Raw genomic sequence first — 20,538 nt, forward strand, 5'->3', positions numbered from 1 at the left:
CCCTCCTCTAGGCCACATGACTAGCATGGTCCAGTGACCCTGAAGCTGAGTGGGGGGTCCTCCCCTGTGGAAATCCTTGTCTCCTCCCCTTTTTGGGACTGCAGTCCCTTTTTCAGGTAACTCATGACTCCCAGCAATTCTGGCAGGCTTGTCTTGTCTCTCTCTCTCTCTAGGTTGGCTGCAGGGCTTCCTTCCCCTCCTCACTGAGATGGTTGCTCTGCCCTGCTGCTTCTCTCGGCAAGAAGGCCTGGGCTGCCTCATGCAGCTATCCTGGCCTGTCAGCCCTCTCAGGACCTGTGCACCATGCTGTGCACCAGGGGTTCCTGTCTCACACAGGGATGGGTACTTGCACTGCTTTGTGCAGCTGTAAGGTCCCTATGTCTCCTCCAGGCCCTGTGCACCGCCCTGTGCAGAGGGACTCCTGCCTCTCACAGGGTTGGGGAACCCACACTGCCTCATGCAGCCATGGGGTCCCTTGAGCTCTCCTGGCCCTGTGCACCACCCTGGGCACTGAGGGGCTCCTGCCTCTTGTGGGGATAGGGATCCATGCTGCCTCATGCAGCCACAGGGTCCCTTCAACTCTCCAGGCCCTGTGTACCATCCTGTGCACCGAGGAGCCCCTGCCTCTTGCCGGGATGGGGACCCGCGCTGCCTTGTGCAGGTGAGAGGATCCCTTAGCTTCCTCCTGACCCTCTGTGTATCAATCCGTGCACCAACACCACAGCTCCCTCCATAGTGGGGCTGGGACACAATCTCTTGCTGCTTCCTGCTCAGCAGGGGCGTCTTCAGGGTGCTTCTGGGGCAACTGCTCTGCCCTGCTGGTCCACTCTACTAGCTCTTCTGCAGACCATCAGTGTCCCTCATTAAAGTGGCCCATGTGCTGGGCATGTGGCCTTTCATCCCTTCCAGAGGCTCCGCCCCCAGATTGAAGACAGACAAATAGGAAAGCCTGAGGGGTTAGTTCCCTTTCAGGTATCTTCTTCTTTCCCTTGCCCTAGGGCAAGCCTGCCTCCTCCTGACTGGTAGAAATGCCCCACCAATCAGTCTGAGCCATTTTGGGCTCAAGTCAACAAGCCGGGTGGCCAGCCTGCCACCTGTGTTTCCATTGCTTTAATTGGCTGACATCAAACCTACTAACTTCCCAGTGATGCAGGAGCTACACTGCGCTGCTAATGGTTTAAAGGGAGTTAAATTACAGTGGAATTAGAGAAAAGACTATGGCTACAACATTTCTGTCACAAGAGGCTGGGAGACGACTAGCTGTGAAGAATGCTTGAAAAACAGTGATGCTGTTTTGCATGGCTGACCACCATCAGCCAGCATCTTTGGAAGTAAAAATACACTCAGCTGCACAAGCATCACAGAGACCTGATATCTTTATACTCTAGCAGAATCACTTCATCACCTGCAGTCACCTAATTAAGCAGCAGTCCTTGCTGGTAAGCTTAATTGAATTCCTTGCTAAACATCCCAATTAAATAGATTTCCATGATTAAGTGGGTCTCAATTAGTGGAAACAGAGAGAAATATGGTCAAAACATTGGGTATACACTGTGTATATTAATGAGAGAGAGGACTGGTGTTTTTAGTGTGGGTGTTAATGAACGGCTACAGGACAATTAAAATAAAAACAGGTCCTTTGTGTAAAGAGCTAAATTCAACTACATGAGCCAAATGTATTGGCTTATTCCAGGAGAATGTGTTCTGACACAGCCAATTAATGACGTACAAAAGGGAGGCACTGCGCCCTGAGAGTTGTTATCAGCCAATCAGCAGCCTTAGGACACAGTATTGTAACAAACAATACAGGGAAGATACCAGTTAGAGTCTGCATTTCGTTTACTGGCCTCACTCGTGTGACCTGGATCATCATTCCAATGGCTCTACCTGTATCCTACCCACTGACTCTTCGGTACTGTTATGTCTCTAGCCTAGCAGCTTTTGGGCACTGGATAGCCCTTTGGTGTGGGTTGTATATTGTACATCATTTTCCTCCCTTTACATTCTCAAAGCACCAAAATGCAGTGGTACAGATAACACCAATTTAGCTTTTTATGTCCATTCCAAAAGCTTACTTTTTTGTAGCAACTGGTAGAGTTATTTAGATAATTCATTGTAAATAATATTCACTGCAAAATGTTTAATGTTGATAACTGCTCACAAAGGCCTGTTTTTCTTTATCTGACTAACTCTACCATTCCATCCATTGTTCAGAAGAGTAGATCACCATGATACAAATTCTCCATGGAAGTATATAGAGGCTGTGAAAATTTGAACTGTGTAACATTGGTAAGTACCTCAGCTAGCTCAAAAGCCTTTGCTTTATTCTTTCCTGCTTCTCCATTATGGGTTTTGATTCTGCCCTGCCACTGTGAACAGCCTGTTTTCCAGCCAGTCAGACAGCTGATCCTTACTCTGAAGCTTCTTCAGAGGAAATAGAGTTTGACATGTTCAATAATAGAGGTGCTGAGGGTTCTCCAGCTTTCTTTTTCACAGCAAGAGCTCACCAAGAGCTGGTTTCTCCATAACTTGCTTCTTGAAAACATTTGGCTCCTTTAACTTAGATGTAGCCTCTTTGGGGCAGGCCCTTCTGTGATCTGTGCTCAGAGCCTAACACAACATGGTTTGGTCCATCCCTAGGCCCTTGTGTACTGTTACGCAAATAATAGGATGAATTCTGCAAAATGGTTCCTGACTATTTAAGTAGCGTTTGCTCACTGGCTTCAAGCTTCTCTCTTATTCACACTCAGTTCCACCTCTTCATTAAAAAAATTCCTGACCTTTCTGTAGAGCTTTACATTTCCAAAGCACTTGGCATTCGTTTACGAATATATAAAGAATGGCTCCTTGTTGAATGCTATTTACCTGTCCTCCTTCAGCATGGAACTGTCATCTCTCTGACACACCTACACTTTCCTAAACCCTCATGCCTTTTCATGCATTCCCATTCAGTATAGAAAGGAGCTATCCCTGAATGATCTCTGCAGAAGGTGGAGGGACACTTCATTCCAAGCCAGTTGTATTTACTTTTTTTGAGGATATGCTGGGTCTCAGAGAATGAGACAGCAAGGGAAAGCCACCTCATAGAAGCTGAGTTTAAAGATGCAGTGCTTCTGCCAAAGGTCACCACTGCTTGAGTGTCACCAAAGAACCACCGAGGGTAGGTGTAACAGGGTGGTCTGTGCCTTTAAGGAGGAACAGTCAGCCCTATTAAGAAAGTGCAACTCTGGGGCATTTGGGTATGCAAGGAGTGTCCCAGCTCCTAGAAAAGCAAGCAGAAGGAGGAAGTAAATTGTAAAAGGAACAGTTTCCTGCAAGGCAGGGAGCTAGGCTGTTGTACTGGAACAGAGTAAAAAGGGTCTCCCTGTCCTAGTGCCTGGGACAGGACAGAGGAATCTTGTTTTATAGCTTTAACTATTTAAAAGACTGAACTTTGCTTTAGAGGTCTGGCTGTGAAGCTTCTCATGGAATGAATTCCCCTACAAAAGCCAGCAAACTAAGTTACCTACTTACAGTACATCTACATGGTAGTCACAGATGTGACTCATGTAGTTTGGTCTCAAGCTGGCTTTAAACTAACTAGTTTATGTACTGCTAACAGTATATATGTACCAGCAGCCCAGAGCTGAGATTTGCGATACTACATTTAGCCTGCTATCAACTCTCAAACTATTTAGTTTGGGTTTGCCTGCACTAGGCTATAGTCAGTCCTGTGACTGCAGTGTAGACACACTCACAAATGGGGTATCTATACCTCTTTCTGTAGCAGAAGATACTAGGATTAAATAGCCTTGCTTCTCAGTATTCTCTTATCTAAAGACTGACCTCCATAATAAAAGCAGATATGTCTGGGTGATGAGATGCATCCAGTTTGGCAGTCTCCCTAGTAGTACTCACAAAGGGTTTTTAAAAGATTGGGACTTTGTTTTTTAATTAAATAAGTCCTCAAAGATTCCTATTGAAAAATGTGCTTTTTGCCTTAAAAATATCAATAATAATTACATTGGCCTTCCATGCTTCTGCTGAAAGAGAAGAGAGTCTGAGGGATTGAAGTTGGTATAAAAATGCCAATTATTTTTCATAGAAAATTTCTGAAAATAATTTTTTGTCCACTGAAAACGTTACCTACACTTGATGGAGCGTTCTCACCTGTCAACTGAAAAAGTGGGAAAGCTGAATTTAACAAAGGAATCCTATCCCTGGTGGATCAAAATAAGTATTAACAAAACAGAATGAGCTCTAAACAGCCTGGCTAAAAATCCCTTCCCCTCTTCTGTGCTCAGCTTTCACAGTGATGCTGTAATCACTGTGCTAGCTTCGCACCAGCCCTTCAGTCAGCAGAGAATCTTGCAGGAGGGACAACACCTGGAACTTTTTTTTTTTTTTGGACAAATGTCTTCCCTCCTTCAAGGAAAGAGGACACAAACTTGCATTTTTTGCCTTAGCAGATCAGCTATAGGTTTACCTGTGCAGATCCCTTCAATGCCTCACCTTGGCTGCAGGCAGAGAGATTGGGGGAATCCAATGTCCCAGACCCCAAACAAATGAAGCAACAGGTTAGGATGTATGCGTGGAGATGATGGTGGATAGTGGGGATTGTTCCAAGGGAAACAGGAGCAGACAGCACATAGGCAAGAATGGGCAGTGCGTAAGGTTGAGCAGATGATGTTCAGGGAAGGAACAGACAATTGAGAGTAGGTGTGGCTGGCAGACAGACAGAAACCTGGTCAGTCCCACTGTCAGATATTTTAATATGAATTGTGCTGACAGGCCCAAGAACAGAATCAGGCATTAGGAGTTTGAAGGTTTATTTTCTACACAAAAGGAACCGGCTTAGTTTCAGTTATTTTTCTTTTATACTGGGCACTTTACTGTAGCTGACGTTAGGCAGAGTTCAGGGTGTGATTTTCAAAAGCTCTCAGAGCTGATCTATCTCTACTCCTACCGGATTCAACTGAAGTTTTACTTTTGACTGCAATTAGAACAGTTAGGGCAGTGCTGAGCGCTTTTGAAAAATCACACCCTTAAATTATTAACATATACAAATGCTATGTGCATTAGTAAAGATTTAATGCAATATTTGATTAAGACAAGAGCCCAGACACAAAAATGCCTAAGTTTTCTTGCAGGGGTTTAGGTTGTAGCCGTGTTGGTCTAAGGACATAGGCAGACAAGGTTCCTTGGGTGAATTTGATATCTTTTATTAGACCAACCCAAATAGTTGGAGAATATTTATTAAGCAAGCTTTCAGGTTCAAAAATCCCTACAGGATCAGCACATGGACTCTCTCTACAGGACTGTGGCCATGCCCATCTAAAACTATGCCGATAGTAGGGACAGCTAATCTTCACATGCTGTTGCCAGGTAGGGCACTGGGTATCAAATGGTCAGTCCTGTGAGCTAGTCACCACCTGCCATCAAGGAAAAGTGTTATGAACAGATTCCCAGCTCACCTGGAGGACAGGAGTAAGAAGCACTGCTGCCATCTTCCACTCACTCTTCTTCCCTTTCAGCCAGTCATGGTGCAAGCTGACCTCTGGGAGTGCTTAGCTACACTTTTATTGCTGTTATGGAGAAGGGGAGGAGTGAAAAGTTGGGAGCATACAGAATAAAACTGCTGCTCAAGGTTAGCAACTCATGGCCACAGTGAGGCAGCAAAGAGAGGGGCAAGGCACCTGTGGGGCTGATGGCAGTACTTAAGGGGTAGGGTGACCACCAGTCCCTAATTGGGTGAGACAGTCCCGGAATGGGAACCTCAAGTCCCGGTCCTGGGCTGCATGTCTCTGGGACAACATCTGTTCTGGATTCGTAGCAGTGTGCAGGGATACATGGGAAATGGGGGGTTTCCCCTTGCAGGCTGGCAGCATTCCAGCCTGTAGGGGGCTGCCAGGAGTGGAATGCAGGAGATGCCATGTACATGTGTTTGCCTGCTAAAATGCACAGGTCCAGGAACACAGCCAGGCAGCCTGAAAGCAGCTCCCTGCAGGTAAGTCTATGAGGGGTGTGTGTGTGTGGGGGGGCAGATTGAGTCCCCCACGGTGAGGGAGGGAATGGGGCAGAGGCTGAAGGTGCTTCCCAGCCAGGACACTGTATGGGGCTGGGACATGGGGCGGGACGGAGCCACGGGCAGCTTGTCTAGGGGGTGGGGGGCACATACCCCGCTACATTTGTGCATGGGACAGGGGTGGATGTGGGCTGCATGCTGTGGGCTCAGGCCTCCCCACCGTGCTCACCCACCCCCAGAGGCCCCATGCTGACCATGCAACCATGGCAAGGCGCCCCCTGCCTGCCTGGCAGTAGTGGGGCCGGTGGCATGGAGTTGTACCCCCTGCTGCTGCCGAGCAGCACGGGGCTCCAGGGGGAAAGGCAGCAGGGCTCCCGCATCTGCCCCCCATGCTGCTCGGTTCTGGTCCAGCTGCAGGTGAAGGGATGTGGGGGGAGAAGGCAGACATGTGTCCCACCTTTCCCTTTTGGCCAGCAATACAATCAGGCAGCATGAAGAGCAGATCCCACCCTGCCTTCCTGCCTATGGGAGGAAAGGGCATAAGTGATACAGGGAGGGCAAGGAAGGACAGATTGAAGCCCCCATGATGAGGGAAGGAGTGGGATAGGTTTGAGGGCTGCAGCTGCTGTCCAGCTGGGGCAGTGTGTGTGGCCTGGGGCTGGGTTGGGAATATGTGGCTGCAGGGCCTGGCTGAGGGAACGGGAGGGAGGCAAGGGTGGCTTGTTCAGAGGGTGGTTGCGGGGCTGGTTCCCTTCCACCGTATGCACTCCAGGGAAGGAGGCATGGGAAGGGCACATGCCCCCCCAGACTTGTGTGCAGGGAGGGGAAGGATGCAGGCTACCTGCTGCAGGCTCGGGGTTCCCCACCCTGCTGCCTGCTCCCCAGGGGTCTCCACAGCCCAGCAGGTGGGACACAACACAGGAAGGTAGAGATGCTTGGTGCTGCCACTGCCATCACCACCTCCAGGAGCCCTTCACCAGTCATACCGCCATGGTGAGGTGCCCCCTCTCTGCCTAACAGCATTGTGGGGAACAACTCCATACCCAATGCCCCTACTGCTGCTGGGTGGGCAGGGGGCCCTTGCCATGGTGGCACAGCTGGCACGGCGCTCCCAGTGGCAGTACTGAGCCTCTCCGCACTCCTGCATCAGGTCCTGTCTGCTGGGCTGAAGAAGCCCCCAGGGGGAGGGCAGCAGGGCAGGGAGTCCTGAGCCCCACAGCAGGAGTCTGGATCTTCTTCCCCCCATGGGCTCTGCTCTGGCTGTGCTGTCCATGTGGGGAGCTGGGCTCCAAGCTTCACTCTGGCTGCAGCAGCAGCCACCTCCCACATGGGGCAACTGGGGCTCAGATGCTGCTGGTGGGGGAGGGGGCTGCAGGCCCTGACCTTGGTCCTGTAGCAGCTGGGGGCCCCCTCTGGCAGAGCTGGTGGAGGGGGTGGGGAGCAAAGGGCTGTGGGCTGGGAGTGAGGGGCACCTAGAGGGGTGGGAGGCTGTGTGTTGGGAGTGAGGGGCAACAGCATGGGGAGGGGCGGGACATCAGCATATCAGGGCTGCTCAGTGCCACAAAGCAGGGGGGAACAGGGGGACTGACACAGCTGGACCCACATACTGGTTAGTGAAGGGGGCAGAGGGAGCTCTGATTTTCTATGATAAAAAAAAGCAAACCCCACTATCAAACGCCAAAATATATATGTATTTAGAATTTATTTTATTGTAATTATTGAGGTACTGGTAGGCTTCCAAATTGCTTTAAAATTGAAAATGTATCAATAAAACATTCTGTTTAACTGATATATATATCTATAGATAGTGGCTTTTCATTTTAATTATGCAAAAATGTGGCTTTTGGGGTTTTAATCAGAGAATTTGTGATTTTTAAACAGCAATGACCAGGACCCCAGCTGATGATTTTTAGTATGCAAATACATGCCAAAGGAGCCAACACTCTGGAACTGTTCAGCACTAGGCCACTAACAGTCAGGACCACTTAAGGTGTTGCACTCTGGGCTCCCCAAAATTTGGTTTGATTCCATTCTCGGTGTGAAGAAATCTTTCTAAAATAAATACTCTAGCTCAGGCATGATATGAGAGGCACTGGGGAATGTATTATGCAGGTTGGACTAAAACAGATTATGCAAGCTTTATGCATGTTATGCAGGTTTGAGTAAAACAGGGGTACCTGAAACCACTCGTTGCTTCTAAGAATTCAGTCATCTATAAAATAAATGCACGGATGAACACTTCAATAGGGTCTTTATCACACCAAAAACTTAGCTGCCTTTTTCTGAAAAGCTTAGGTGGACATAGCAGAACCTGCAGTTGATACTCAGATGGGGTATGAGAGATACCCTTAGCCAGCTACTTCGTGGAAGTGAGATTAGGATCAGTACATGAGTTGTAGAAGAACATGAGTGTGGCATTAGATTCAGAAGGATGCGGTAATCAAAGAAAATACCAACAATGGATCTGAGTCTGCTGGAAGTCTCCCTGCTACAGGCATACAGAATTTGATTGTAGTGCCTATACACAGCATGGGTTTTCTTGATTCTGGTTCTAGAGGTAACAGGATGAAGTTCAATGTGGACAATTGTAAGGTGCTACACTTTGGGGAGAATAATCAAAAACACAAATACAAAATGGAGGACGTGGGGCTGGATGGCAGCTCTGTGGAAAAGGACTTGGGAGTTTTGTATGTCACAGAGGGCATGTCTACATGAGACACTTAATGAGCAAAAGACTAATTCTACTGTGCATTAACACAGCAGGCAAAACCCATGATAACGTGCTAATGTGGAGTAGATTTATTCTAATGTGCATTAATATTACTAAAAAAGCATTCATTTGCACTAATGCACAGTAGTGCCAATTACAGTGCATTGAGTTAGAACCTGTCATTACAAGTACTAAACTTAATGCGTTGTAGTTACGGTGCATTAATGAACACACAGGCACACCCAGACTCAATACGAGTCTGCAGCATGATGCAGTCGCACAAAAGGCAATTGTGGTTTTGGGCTGCATCAATAGAAGCATTAGGTGCAAGACATGGGAGGTGGTAGTGCCTCTATTTGGCACTGGTTAGGTCTCATCTGGAGTATTGTATGCAGCTGTGGACCCACTCTAATTTCACATTTCAAAAAGGACTTGGAGAAATTAGAGTGGGTCCAGAGGCAGGCAACTAAGATTGTAAAAAGCTTGGAAAGCAAATCATAAGAGGAAAGGCTGAAGGAGCTAGTATAGTCAGCTTGCAGAAAAGGCACTTAAGAGGGGGCATGATACTAAGTCTTCAAATACTTGAAGGGCTGCCATAAAGAAGAGGGAAAGGACACTTTCTCTCTTGCTGCAGAGAGGGGGACATGGACCAATGGTTTGAAGTTGCAGCAAAGTAGGTTTAGATTGGATATCAGGAAAAACTTCTTCTGTGTTAGAACAGTTAAGCAGTGGAACAGACTGCCTGGGGAAGTTGTGGACTCTTCATCACTGGAGGTGTTCAGGTTGGACAGTCAGTGATTAGGGATGATTTAGACTACTTTGGGCATTTCCTGTGCTTCTGGGCTTTGCTGGTTGCCCATACCCCCCTTTTTGCTACATGTGTCAGATTGTTTTTATGTCTCCCTCAGAGGCATTGGGTGTTGGCTACAGCCAAGGCTGGCGACTTTTAGGGCATATCAATGCTCCTGCTGGGACCAAAGCTGGAGGTTCCTGGCTTGAGGCTCTTGCCCCTCCATTCAGGGTCAGACCAATCACCATACTTGGGGTCAGGAAGGAATTTTACTCCATGGTCAGACTGGTATGGCCTGTGGGGGTTTTCCCCTTCATCTGCAGCGAGGCTGTGGCCCTCTACCCAGATCTCTTGAGCACGTATTGACATTTCATAGAAGCAGGACGGTGGCTGCCATAGTTCCCCAGCTTTACCTGTGGCAGGTTAGGGTGTTATGTCTTGTGTTTGTCAGGGTTGATGCTAGTTTTACAAAGGGTATTTTTAGACATGCAAGCACTGCAGCACCAGGTGCTTTGAAAAGCGCTTGGCGCTATGACGTTTGCAGTTGTATAGATGGCGAGATTCATCTCAGCACTGAGAAAATGGCGGCAGTGTGCTTTTGAACTAAAACATGTAGAAGGTGCTTTAGTTCAAACGCATGCTACCATTTTCTGTGCGCATATGCGCATTTCGCCACTTATACAACTGCATGTGGTACAGAGCAGTTTGCAGCTCATGTGCAGAGCAGACTTGATTAACCAAGTCTGCTTCAAAACAGTGGATCTCCAGTGCATTGTGGGACAAAAAAGTATGTGTATAAATGCCCAGAGTTTAGATGATGAATTTGGGTAGGATGGTCTGGATAGGGATGATCGTGCCTCAGGCAGGGTACTGGACTAGATGACCTCTGCAAATCCCTTCCAGCCCTCTATGATTCTAAGAAAGAAGGAAACTAATTTAAAATAATATCTGGCCTAGGCCCAGGAACTGAAGATGGGGGGCTAGAGAGGGAGTAGTTGCCTCTGGCTTCCTCAGGTCACAGCTTTATTGTATAGCCTGTCCTCTTTCTCAGAACCAATGTTTGCATGTTTCCTCTTAGTCTTTCCTCTCACTTGATAAGCCTTCATGATCATTAACATTATCCCTGCATTCAAATCTGCAACAAAAAATTGGAAGTCCAACATATTGGTACACGGCATGTTCTGGGCTTTAGTGTGATTTCTTCCCCATTTGGATCTGTGGGTGGAGTGGGCATTTCAATAGTTTTGTGTTTGTTACAAGGAGTTCTTTCTGAGCTACAAGTATTGACATCTCCCATCTTATTGCCAATTCTCCCACCCCCCACTCCAAGCTGTAGCCTGAACTAGAATCCATTTTCAAAGAGTACATGTTTTATGTCACAAGGAATGCCTGTGCAACACATCCTTGGGGGTCAGTCCTTGTCACATTCTGGCTATTTTGCCCCTCCCCCTGCACCTTCCTGGGTAGAAAGTCAGATGGTAGAGGCTTTATAAATATTATAAAAGCACAAGAAATAACACACTATGATTTTCTGAAACATGTCACAGTGCCCCACAATTCCAAATCCAACATGTGCTAGGCTAAAAAAAGGGTTATTCATGAAACTTTAAATATATTTTTTTATTAAATGCATTAAATATTAACATAGAAGTTGGACAATAGCTCATTTTCCAATGAATATCACCTTTCATCAATTGCCAATTAGCAGATAACAGTTTTAAAAAAACCCTACATGCTGTTAACACCTTTACAAAATGTTCATTAATTTCCACCCACAAAAGGCAACTGAAAAAACTTATTGAGAGAAACTTCTATCAGGCTGTTAATCGCCTTTATTGTTCTCCATGATTCAAACTGTCAGACAACAGCACATTTGTACAGACATTAAGTTTATGGTCTTTTATTTGGCAAAAACATTTCAAAGAATACGGCTCCACTGCAGGCCATCACAAATGGGGACATCTACACTGCACTGACTGCAGCTCACACAGACATTTCCAAATTGGCCAGGGTCCTGCTAGCAATGTATCTATGGCAGCATAGACTGCAACCTCATCTGCAAACCCCTTGGAGAAGCTTTATAACCACTTCTATGCAGAGCCCTGTTCAAGCACTGTAGCTACAGTAGCAGTCCCTGAACAAGATAGCTTAAAACCAGCTCAGATGCATCTACATGAGCTGCCCTCTCTGCAGTGTAGGCATATCCAGTGCCAGCATCATATGGTTGAATCAATAAATATCAATAGATGATAATACCTAACCCCCTCGCCCTCTCCCAGTAAGAACCAGAAAACAGGAGAGACAGGAGCTTGTGTTTCAAGGAGCTACATGCCTGGGAAATGGTCTTACTGCAGTGGCAAAGCCTGCTCAGTTTACCAGGCAATGATTTGGTTTTAGCTGCAGTTTTCAGGGTGGTTCTTGTCATCCTTAAAGGTCAAAGGCACTGATTCTCATGCTCCACCTTCCCTGTCCCCTGTCCTGCTGCAAGCAACGTACATCCCTCTCTCCTCCTTCCCCAAGTGACAGTGTGAACTGTGCCCCCTGGCCAGGCCAGGTTAGACAGATAACATCCTTCTCCCAGGGCTCCCCGCCATTCTCAGCTGGCTTTCCCTATCCAGGTTGCGCCCTCGCTCCCCTGGGTGGGTCAATGGGCCCTATGCAGTATGGTGTTTCTGGTGACGCACGAGCTGAGGTTGGAAGCGGAAGCACTTTCCACACTGGGTGCAGCAGTATGGCTTCTCCCCTGTATGGATGCGCTGGTGTTTCAGGAGGTTGGAGTTCCCACTGAAGCCCTTGCCACAGGCTGGGCACGTGTAGGGCTTCTCCCCAGTGTGGGTGCGTATGTGGTTGATGAGGTCCGAGCTTTGGCCAAAGCACTTCCCGCACTCATGGCAGGCATAGGGCCGGACCCCGCTGTGGACGCGCTGGTGCTGCAGGAGGTGAGAGCGCTGGCTGAAGCTTCTGCCGCACTGGGGGCACTTGTAGGGCTTTTCGCCTGTGTGCATGCGCTGGTGCTTGATGCAGGTGGAGCTGTCACTGAAGATCTTCCCACAGTCAGCACATACGTAGGGCTTGTGGCCTGTGTGGATGCGCTGGTGCTTGATGAGGTTTGAGCTCTGGCTGAAGCTCTTCCCACACTCATGGCATGTGTAGGGCTTTTGCCCCGTGTGCACGCGCCGGTGTTGGATCAGGTGGGAGCTCTGGCTGAAGCCCTTCCCGCAGTCTGGACACTGAAAGGGTCTCTCTCCCGTGTGCATGCGCTGGTGTTGGATCAGGTGGATGCTCCGGCTGAAGCCCTTCCCACATTCTGGGCAGATGGTTGGGCGCTCGACCCTGGATGTTCGGCGGGCTGTAGAGTCCACTTGCTGTTTTTGGAAGGCTCCTTTGTGGCTGGGGGGTTCGAGAGGGGCATCCGTCTGTGCCACAGCAGGGCTGCTGGCCGCACTCTGGATGAGGTCTTGGGCTGTCTCCTCATCGAAGCCTGGCATAAGCAGCCCCTGCAGCTCCGGGCTCTCAGAACAGTCCAGCTGAAGTGTCTCCTCATCCCCGCTTTCACTTCCTGGCAAAATTAGAGTCCAGAGAGGTGGCTTTTTTAGTGAGGGCCAGGGGGAAGGAAAGGAAAGACTGAAAAGCATGCAAGACAAAGGAATGGTGAGTATCAAAGGCCATCTTTCTCTCAGACAGGAGGAGAGACCAACCAGCTTGGTTTTCCTATCTTATTTTATGGCTCAGAGTACCTGTGAGGGGACAGAGCACAATCAGGCAGAAAGGTACATGTGATACCTGCCCTGGAGAAAGGAGAACACGTTAAAACCCTAATCTACATGAGGGGAGGGTCACTGCTGGAAATGCCATTTTTTACTTCACTTGTAACAAACCCACATTAAAAGGCTGTTGCTGGCACAGCGGCCACAAAAAAGCCATGAGAATAAGGATATGCCCATGCAGCTTCTGGGAGGCACCAGCTGTTGAAGGGGCTACCACAGCTGCCAGAAAGGATGCGTCTTTGATTGCTCATGGAGCTCAGCCAAACCAATGAGTTAATGTAGACAAGGCTCAACTCATTTAACTCCTGCCTCACCTGTGTGAGTCACCTCCAAGAGCTTGCTTTCCCTGAAGGCCTGAAGATCTGAGACTGAGAATCCCTCTTCTTCCATCTGGGATGTTGTGTCAGGTTAATGGCTGGAAATGCTACATGTACAAAAGATAGACCATTGGCATTTTGGCTTATTGCATATAAGATCAAGGCATGGACAAAAGATGTTTTAAACTGACCCTCTTTAAAGATAAGTGAGGAGGAAACAGAAGGGATGAGCCATTTGATTAGGGAAACATTCAGGGACAACCTTTTGGGATATATGATGCATGGGAGTAGATGTATCTTATCTCCATCAGAAATTCAAGGATTTTTCTTAATGGGAGAGTGATGTATGATATACATAGCATATAAAGCCAGCAGAGACCCTAGAATCATATCTGCAGACAGGTATGTGCAAATATAGAAAATCCTAACAATGCTTGTACGGGCAGAAGATTAGTTCGGCCATGTGTCCAGTTACTGAGAGGGACAGAAGAGGTATACTTACTGCATGCTACCCACTCAGCCTGTTTGTATATTCTTACCAGGCAGTAAATGAAAGCTAACACACTAACAACTTAGTCCTCAGGGAAAGAGGTATAAGTTACCTAGGGTAAGCTTCCACTGGCTGTGGGGTAGGAGCATGCACACAGATAGTTACAGCAGAACAACTCATATGCAGTAAATCCCTGCCCCACCCCATTCCTCTTAATATGCAGGCAATGGTACTTATGTCTATACTCTTAGAAATATCACTGGGCTTTTACTGGGATGCACCAACCAGAAACAGATTCTTCCCCAGAAGAACTCAAGGACATGGTAGGCTGCCAGCTGCCTTTCTGAAAATCCTTTTAAATAAGAGGTAACATTCTTACCTAGGCTCTAAGGACATAAAGGTCTGGTTCCCCACCTCTACCCCAGGAAGATAACAAACAAACAAACAAACAACAAACTCCTACCCACTGAGAGGAAAGCCTAGTAATTCTGCAGCACAACATCCTTGTAAAGCCCCATGAATCTTTTGCTAAAAAGCTCTACTTTGTCTTTGGACAGTATTGCCTCCCTGTCACATCCCACCAACACCTTCAACAAGCATTCTTTCAAGCGTAGTTTAGTGAACAAGCAGCATGAGGTAGTACAGATGGCACAAGAGGACAGGATCAGAAGTCACTGCAGAGAAGACAGCACAGAGGGAAGAATGGATGAGGCAGGGGCAGAGAAAGGGGAGGAATAACCTGCTAAACATAAGGATGGAAGAAAGCTGAAAGCAGGGTGCACCTAGGGGCACCGTGACCAGCTAACATATTAAAACAAGTTACTGTCTCATCCACACTGTTATTTTAAAATCTGTTAACCCTGTTTGCTCTAGCAAGTCCCTGCCTCATTGGCTGCCAGTGCATAAGACCTAGCATGTGTATTCTGCAATTGATTCCAGAATACCAACCTTTCTCCTTTACCTGTGCGCCACCCTGCCCTGCCTTTTGCCTGATGTCAGACTAACACAGCACTGAACCATCTTCCCTTACCTAGGGAATGATCCCTAGGGAGTGAAACCACACATGTTTGGGGACTGTCCAAACTAATACAAAGGTGTGAAGTAGTTCACGTTAATTTGCAAATCAGGTCACCAGAGGAAGAGCCCAAAAGCTTGTCCAACAGTTCTCCCAACCATACAGCTGGTTCAATAAAAGGCAGCACAAAAAACCTCTTTCCTTTTATACGTTTCTTAGACTACTTTAGTGTTCTTGGTTGTAGCTGTGTTGGTCTAAGGACGTAGGCAGGCAAGGTTCTTTGGGTAGATGTGATATCTTTTATTAGATTTAGTTGTTCTAATAAAAGATCTCACATCTACCCAAAGTACCCAAACCCTGTCTGCCTTTTCCTGGATTACAGCACTCCAACCGTACCAAATCATTCACAAGAGGTTTTTACCTTTGATTAAGATAGAAAGATAGGCTATACTCCTTAGGTGCACCCATTCGCTTATCAGTGATGGAGATGTAAATTAGTTGCAGAGTTAGTAGTGAATAAAGGTCAGTAGCCTATAGGTTTTAGTGCTAGGAAGTCATGAATAGGGCAGTTTGCATTTTCTCAGGTGCCAGTGTTGCCAATTGTTTGGTGTTTTCCTTAAAGCACCTTAAAAATTATGCAATAGTGACCTTTCAAGCCCTCATGTCAACAGGAAAAAATCATTAGAAAACCTGAACCCGAATGCTTCAACAGCCATCAGGGGAGTAAGAAGCACCCTCTTTTTAGAACTAATCATTTTGCAGAGCCTGTCTCATGACTTTTGAATGCCTGGAGCTGGCTGCACAGCACACAGCTCATTTCACATATTTTGAGCCTCACAATATGTTTATCGGGGGAACTAGAAGACAAAGATTAAATTCTACAGGAATGCTTTGGGCAGGCAGCAACTGACTCTACTGAAACTAGGGAGCTCTGAACTCCTTCTTGGCAGCTTCTTGATAACATAAACATTGGAAAGTGCTATTCTAGCTGTATGTCCAAGACTGGTTCGTTACAAAAAATTGACTGGAGTGTTCTCAGTCCCTGTCTGCACTAAAGATTTTGGCAGCCTTTCAACAGGACAGTTGCAACAGTGCAATGACCTCATGTAAACAGCAAAAAAACTATAAACTGTCATTTGCATCAACATAGTTTACTCCTGCTTTAAGGCAGGATGGACTAGAGCCTCATCTACACTACAAGATGACACTGGTGGCTACCCACCAGCAACAGTAACTCTCTTTGCTGCACTGTCAGCAAAGATGAATTAGGGGAGGGGCAATTATTTCAACATGCAGGGAGTAGGCTGTATTCAGAGCTCATATCCATGTCAGCATCAGCTTCCAACGGAAATAACCAGAGTCAAAATATAAATAATGAGGGAGGATAAAGGGAGAGGCGCCTCACCTCTCCCCAGACAGACAGGAAACTCTCCGCATGGGATGCCTTTCATACACACCCAATCTGCCAAGTACCTCACTGGCCAGTCTGGAGCAGGAAAAAAACCAACCAAAAGTCTTTCCCTTCCCCATGGTCATGGCATCCCTTGCTCTCTGTGTGTTGGGAGGGAGTGGAAGGGAAAGGGAAACAGAGACGATGAACCATAACCTTTTCACCCTTTGCTCACTGGCTGGTAAACTGTATTCTCAGGGGGTTTGCATTCTTTGCAGGGAGACAAGAAAAGCACAGTTTTTGGTGCATTAATGAGATGCACGAACCACAATCCATTAGGTCTTTGCCATCTATCCTCATTTTAATTTGGGGTTTCAGCAGGCTGCTTGGACAGCTCTAGCTTATTCCCAGGGGCTTTTCCTCAGCACCCTGATGCCACATGTGGCTTGTACATGGGCTGGGGGCTGACCACTTCTGTCTAGCCAGGGTCTTTCATTTGAAGTCTAGCTGTCTCTCAATCCAAGGCACTTCTGACTGCGCTGAGGTATTTTGGGATTGCAAGACTGGCTGTGGCTGAACCATATGGTTTCCCCCAGAGTCCTGTCTGAGTAACACAGGGGTGGGCAAAATGCAGCCCGGCTGGATGCGGCCCGCCAGGCCATTCTATCCAGCCTGCAGGGCCCCTAAAAAATTTAGAAAATTAATATTAATCTGCCCTGGGCTGCCTGTCATGTGGCCCTCAGTAGCTTGCTGAAACTCAGTAAGCGGCCCTCTGCCCAAAATAACTGCCCACCCCTGGAGTAACATCACACTCCACAGGGCACCCAGGGGTCTTTGAGCTGCTGCTCCCACAGCAGAGGTTGGCACTGAGAGGGTCTCACATAAGAGCCCCTCAGTGGTCCAAATACGCTTGACAAACACTGCCATTGGCCTCAGAAGTGAGGGAATGCCCCTCGCCCACTGCCGCCTGTTTCATTCTGCCCCTTGCTAGCACAATACCAGGGCCTGGCTACCAGGGGCTCCCCCCACCCGACATGACAGGTTGGTGCCCAGGGCACCCCCTAAACTCTCACACAGGAGTCTATGAAGGGGCAGCCAGGACCCAGGCCCTCTCCTCCCCATCAGCAGTTTCGTGGGGAGAGAGCGCTTGGCAAGGGCCAGGAGTGGGGTGCAAAGGGGAGGCAGCTGGGTGAAGGGCTGCAGGGCTGGGAGGGGGAGCAGTGGAATGGTGCAGGGAAGAAGGGGTCTGCATGGAATGCTGCCCGGGAGAATAGAACGTTCAACTGAGGGATGGAAAGCTGCACAGGGGGAATAGAACGCTGGACTGCGGAATGGAACGTTCAACTAGGGGGAACGCTGCACCGGGGGCAACAGAAGGCTGCACGGCCCGGGAGCCTGGGGGCGGTGCCCAGGGAGGCGAGGGGAGCAGAGCCCCTGCCGGCCGCAGCGCTCCGCTCCCCGAAGCTCTACCCCCGCCCCCCAGCGGGGCACCGGCTCGGCCTACCTGCGGGGCAGGGCGCCGCCTGCTGCGGATGCTGCGGGCCCGGTGGGGATGCTGCGGCCGAGCCCACGGGCTGCAGCTTCCTGCTCGGGAGGGCAAAGGACGCTTCCTGGGAGGAGCAGGAGCGCGGCGGCAGCGCCCAAGGCAGGGGCGGGAGGAGCGGAGCGGTCCCTGCTGCCTCGCGGGCCCCGTGGCATCTCTCGTAGAGCTTCCGCCCGGGGCGCCTCTGGGTCCTTCCTGCAGCCGCAGAGCAGCGGGGCGAGAAGGGCCCTCAGAGGCCGCCTGGGCCCTGAGGCAGCATGAGCCCTGCCCAAACCGTTCTGTGCACCCATCCTCTGAGCCCAGCACCAGGCTGCCCTGCACTCTGGGGCAGCACAGACCTGGTCCCCAGTCTCCTGCTAGCCTTGCAAACACCAATCCTGAGATGCACCTGGGGTTTCACACAGGGATCCCTGGTCTTGGAAGCAGGCTGCCCACCCTGCTGGGGGCTCTGGGAGCCTCTTGGCCACAGAAGACTTGATTTAGCATTTTTCTGTGGACAAAACAGAGTGCAAATGAAGAGCTGAGGGGCCTCTACCTCTGGGTAGAGGGGGGCCTTGTCTTAGAAAGTTGAGAACTACTGCCTCATACATGGGCAGATAGGGGCTTTTGAAATGTGAGCTGCCAGGGGTGAGGTGCCTCATCTCCTATGGCACAGCACGAGGTTTGCCAACCCTCCCGGACTGTCCAGGAGTCTACTGGAATCAGCACTGATCTCTCAGTGACTATTGAAAGCAATCTGGGAGACTGATACTGTGAATGGGTTAAACAGTACAATTAATGATATTGCTTCATGTTGGGGGAAAGAAATCTCCCAGAATATCTTCAGTCAGAGTTAGCAACACTGCAGCACAGATCTTCCTCCTGGTCAAAAAGAAATGAGAATATTTGTTAGTAGGCTGGGAGGCCTAGGGCTGCTTTGAAGCAAAAACAAAGATAAGTTCCTCAAAATGGATTAAAAGCAATCTGCAGGGCTGTGAAATAGGAGCTTTGTGACCAGGAGCAGCTAGCAGACAGCAGAAGGGCAGAAGAAAGGCCGGCTTGATTGGTGAAACATCAGGACTGTTCAGAAGAAGAGGGTGGTTAACAGGGGTAGAATGAAGAGTTTAGAAGGAATTAGGTAGATGCGAATAGTCCAGGAAGTCAACTGACTCCCTCAGTACTGCCTGGCTTTGTCTACATGAGACGCTGACAGCACAGTAGCTCATTACTACTGCACAGTAGCATTGCATGGCACGAAGCATGATTCAGACCTACTGCACAGTTAGCATCACCTAAAAGCTGTTCGGCGATGCTGCTCCGGTTACTGCGCAGTCATCTAGTACTAGTGTCTGCAAGTACTAAATAACTGTATAGTAACAACTGCACGACCAGCATCTGGTGTAGATGCAGCCGCTGAGTAGAAGTGCTACCTTTGGGATTGTAGAAGAGAGCTTGGCAATGTAACATAAGTGTGCCCCTGGGCCTCAGAAGTCCTGAGAAATCCCTGCCCCCCCCCAAGAAAAACTTGAACGTTCCTGTGGATTCTGGAGAGCTGATTTCATTGAATCAGAGAACATGAGGGCTGGAAGAGACCTCAGGAGGTCATCTAATGCAGTGGTTCTCAACCTTTGTTGTACCAGGACCCATTTGTAAACATTGATGGCCAGTCTTGACCCAATTCCCCTCACTTCCGACCTACTGCCCCCAGATCCTCAGTGTGTGGGGCAGGGGGTGGGTGTGTGGGGCAGGGTGGGGGCCCAAGCAACCCCTTGCAGGCTGGAACTCTGTCAGCCTGCAAGGGAAAAGGCACGGTTTCCCATGCTTTTCACCTTTAAAGGAAAATCCATGTTTAAAGTTTGTTGATCCATTTTTAAAATTTGTTCACGACCCTTTCATATAGTCTTGTGACCCACTTTTGGATTGTGACCCACAGGTTGAGAAACGCTGATCTAGTCCAACCCCCTGCTCAAAGCAGGACCATCCTCAACTAGATCATTCAGCCAGGGCTTTGTGGAGCCAGGCCTTAAAAAGCACTACGGATGGACATTCCACCACCTCTCCAGGAACCTGTTCCAGTGTTTCACCACCCTCCTAGTAAGAAATCATTTCCTAATATCCAGCCTAAACCTCCCTTGATGCAACTTGAGGCCATTGCTCCTTGTTCTGCCTTCTGCCACCACTGGGAACAGTCTAGCTCCATCCTCTTTGGAACTCCCTTCAGGTAATTAAAGACTGCTACCTAATCCCCTCTCACCCTTCTCTTCTGCAGACTAAATAAACCCAGTTCCCTTGGCCTCTCCTTGTAAGCCATTTTTGAAAAATCTGGGGTTTTCTTCAGATTACAAACATGCAGAGCAGCAGAGCAGGGACCGTCTTTATGTTTTGCCTGTCTCAAAAACAGCAGTACCCTCATTGCGTCTGCTCCTAGGATTAGCTTGTATAGTGAGGCACTCAGTGCTGCCAGCATTCAGAAATCAGGGCAGTTCCACCTGATATTCAGCCACAGGACTTGTGTAGCTTGAGCAGTACAGCT

The 20,538-nt window shown here is 48.5% G+C and overlaps 1 protein-coding gene across 2 annotated transcripts; it reads right to left on the reverse strand.

Annotated features, from left to right (window-relative positions):
• Positions 1-11,105: 11,105 nt before the first annotated feature.
• LOC102561457 (zinc finger protein 239) lies at positions 11,106-18,195 on the reverse strand. 2 transcript variants are annotated; one of them, XM_019476547.2, is made up of 4 exons: positions 17,988-18,195; positions 16,499-16,579; positions 13,586-13,695; positions 11,106-13,063 (listed from the first exon to the last, which is right to left on the reverse strand). In XM_019476547.2, exons 3-4 carry the CDS (start codon positions 13,659-13,661, stop codon positions 12,159-12,161), a joined length of 981 nt encoding a protein of 326 aa, XP_019332092.1. In that variant the 5' UTR covers positions 13,662-13,695; positions 16,499-16,579; positions 17,988-18,195; the 3' UTR covers positions 11,106-12,158. The 2 variants fall into 2 exon arrangements, with proteins under 2 accessions (XP_019332092.1, XP_006262333.1); XM_006262271.4 differs by lacking the exon at positions 16,499-16,579 and having other exon boundaries at positions 17,988-18,194.
• Positions 18,196-20,538: the final 2,343 nt, after the last annotated feature.

This window comes from Alligator mississippiensis, chromosome 1, assembly GCF_030867095.1.
Source record: "Alligator mississippiensis isolate rAllMis1 chromosome 1, rAllMis1, whole genome shotgun sequence".
Taxonomy (NCBI): domain Eukaryota; kingdom Metazoa; phylum Chordata; order Crocodylia; family Alligatoridae; genus Alligator; species Alligator mississippiensis.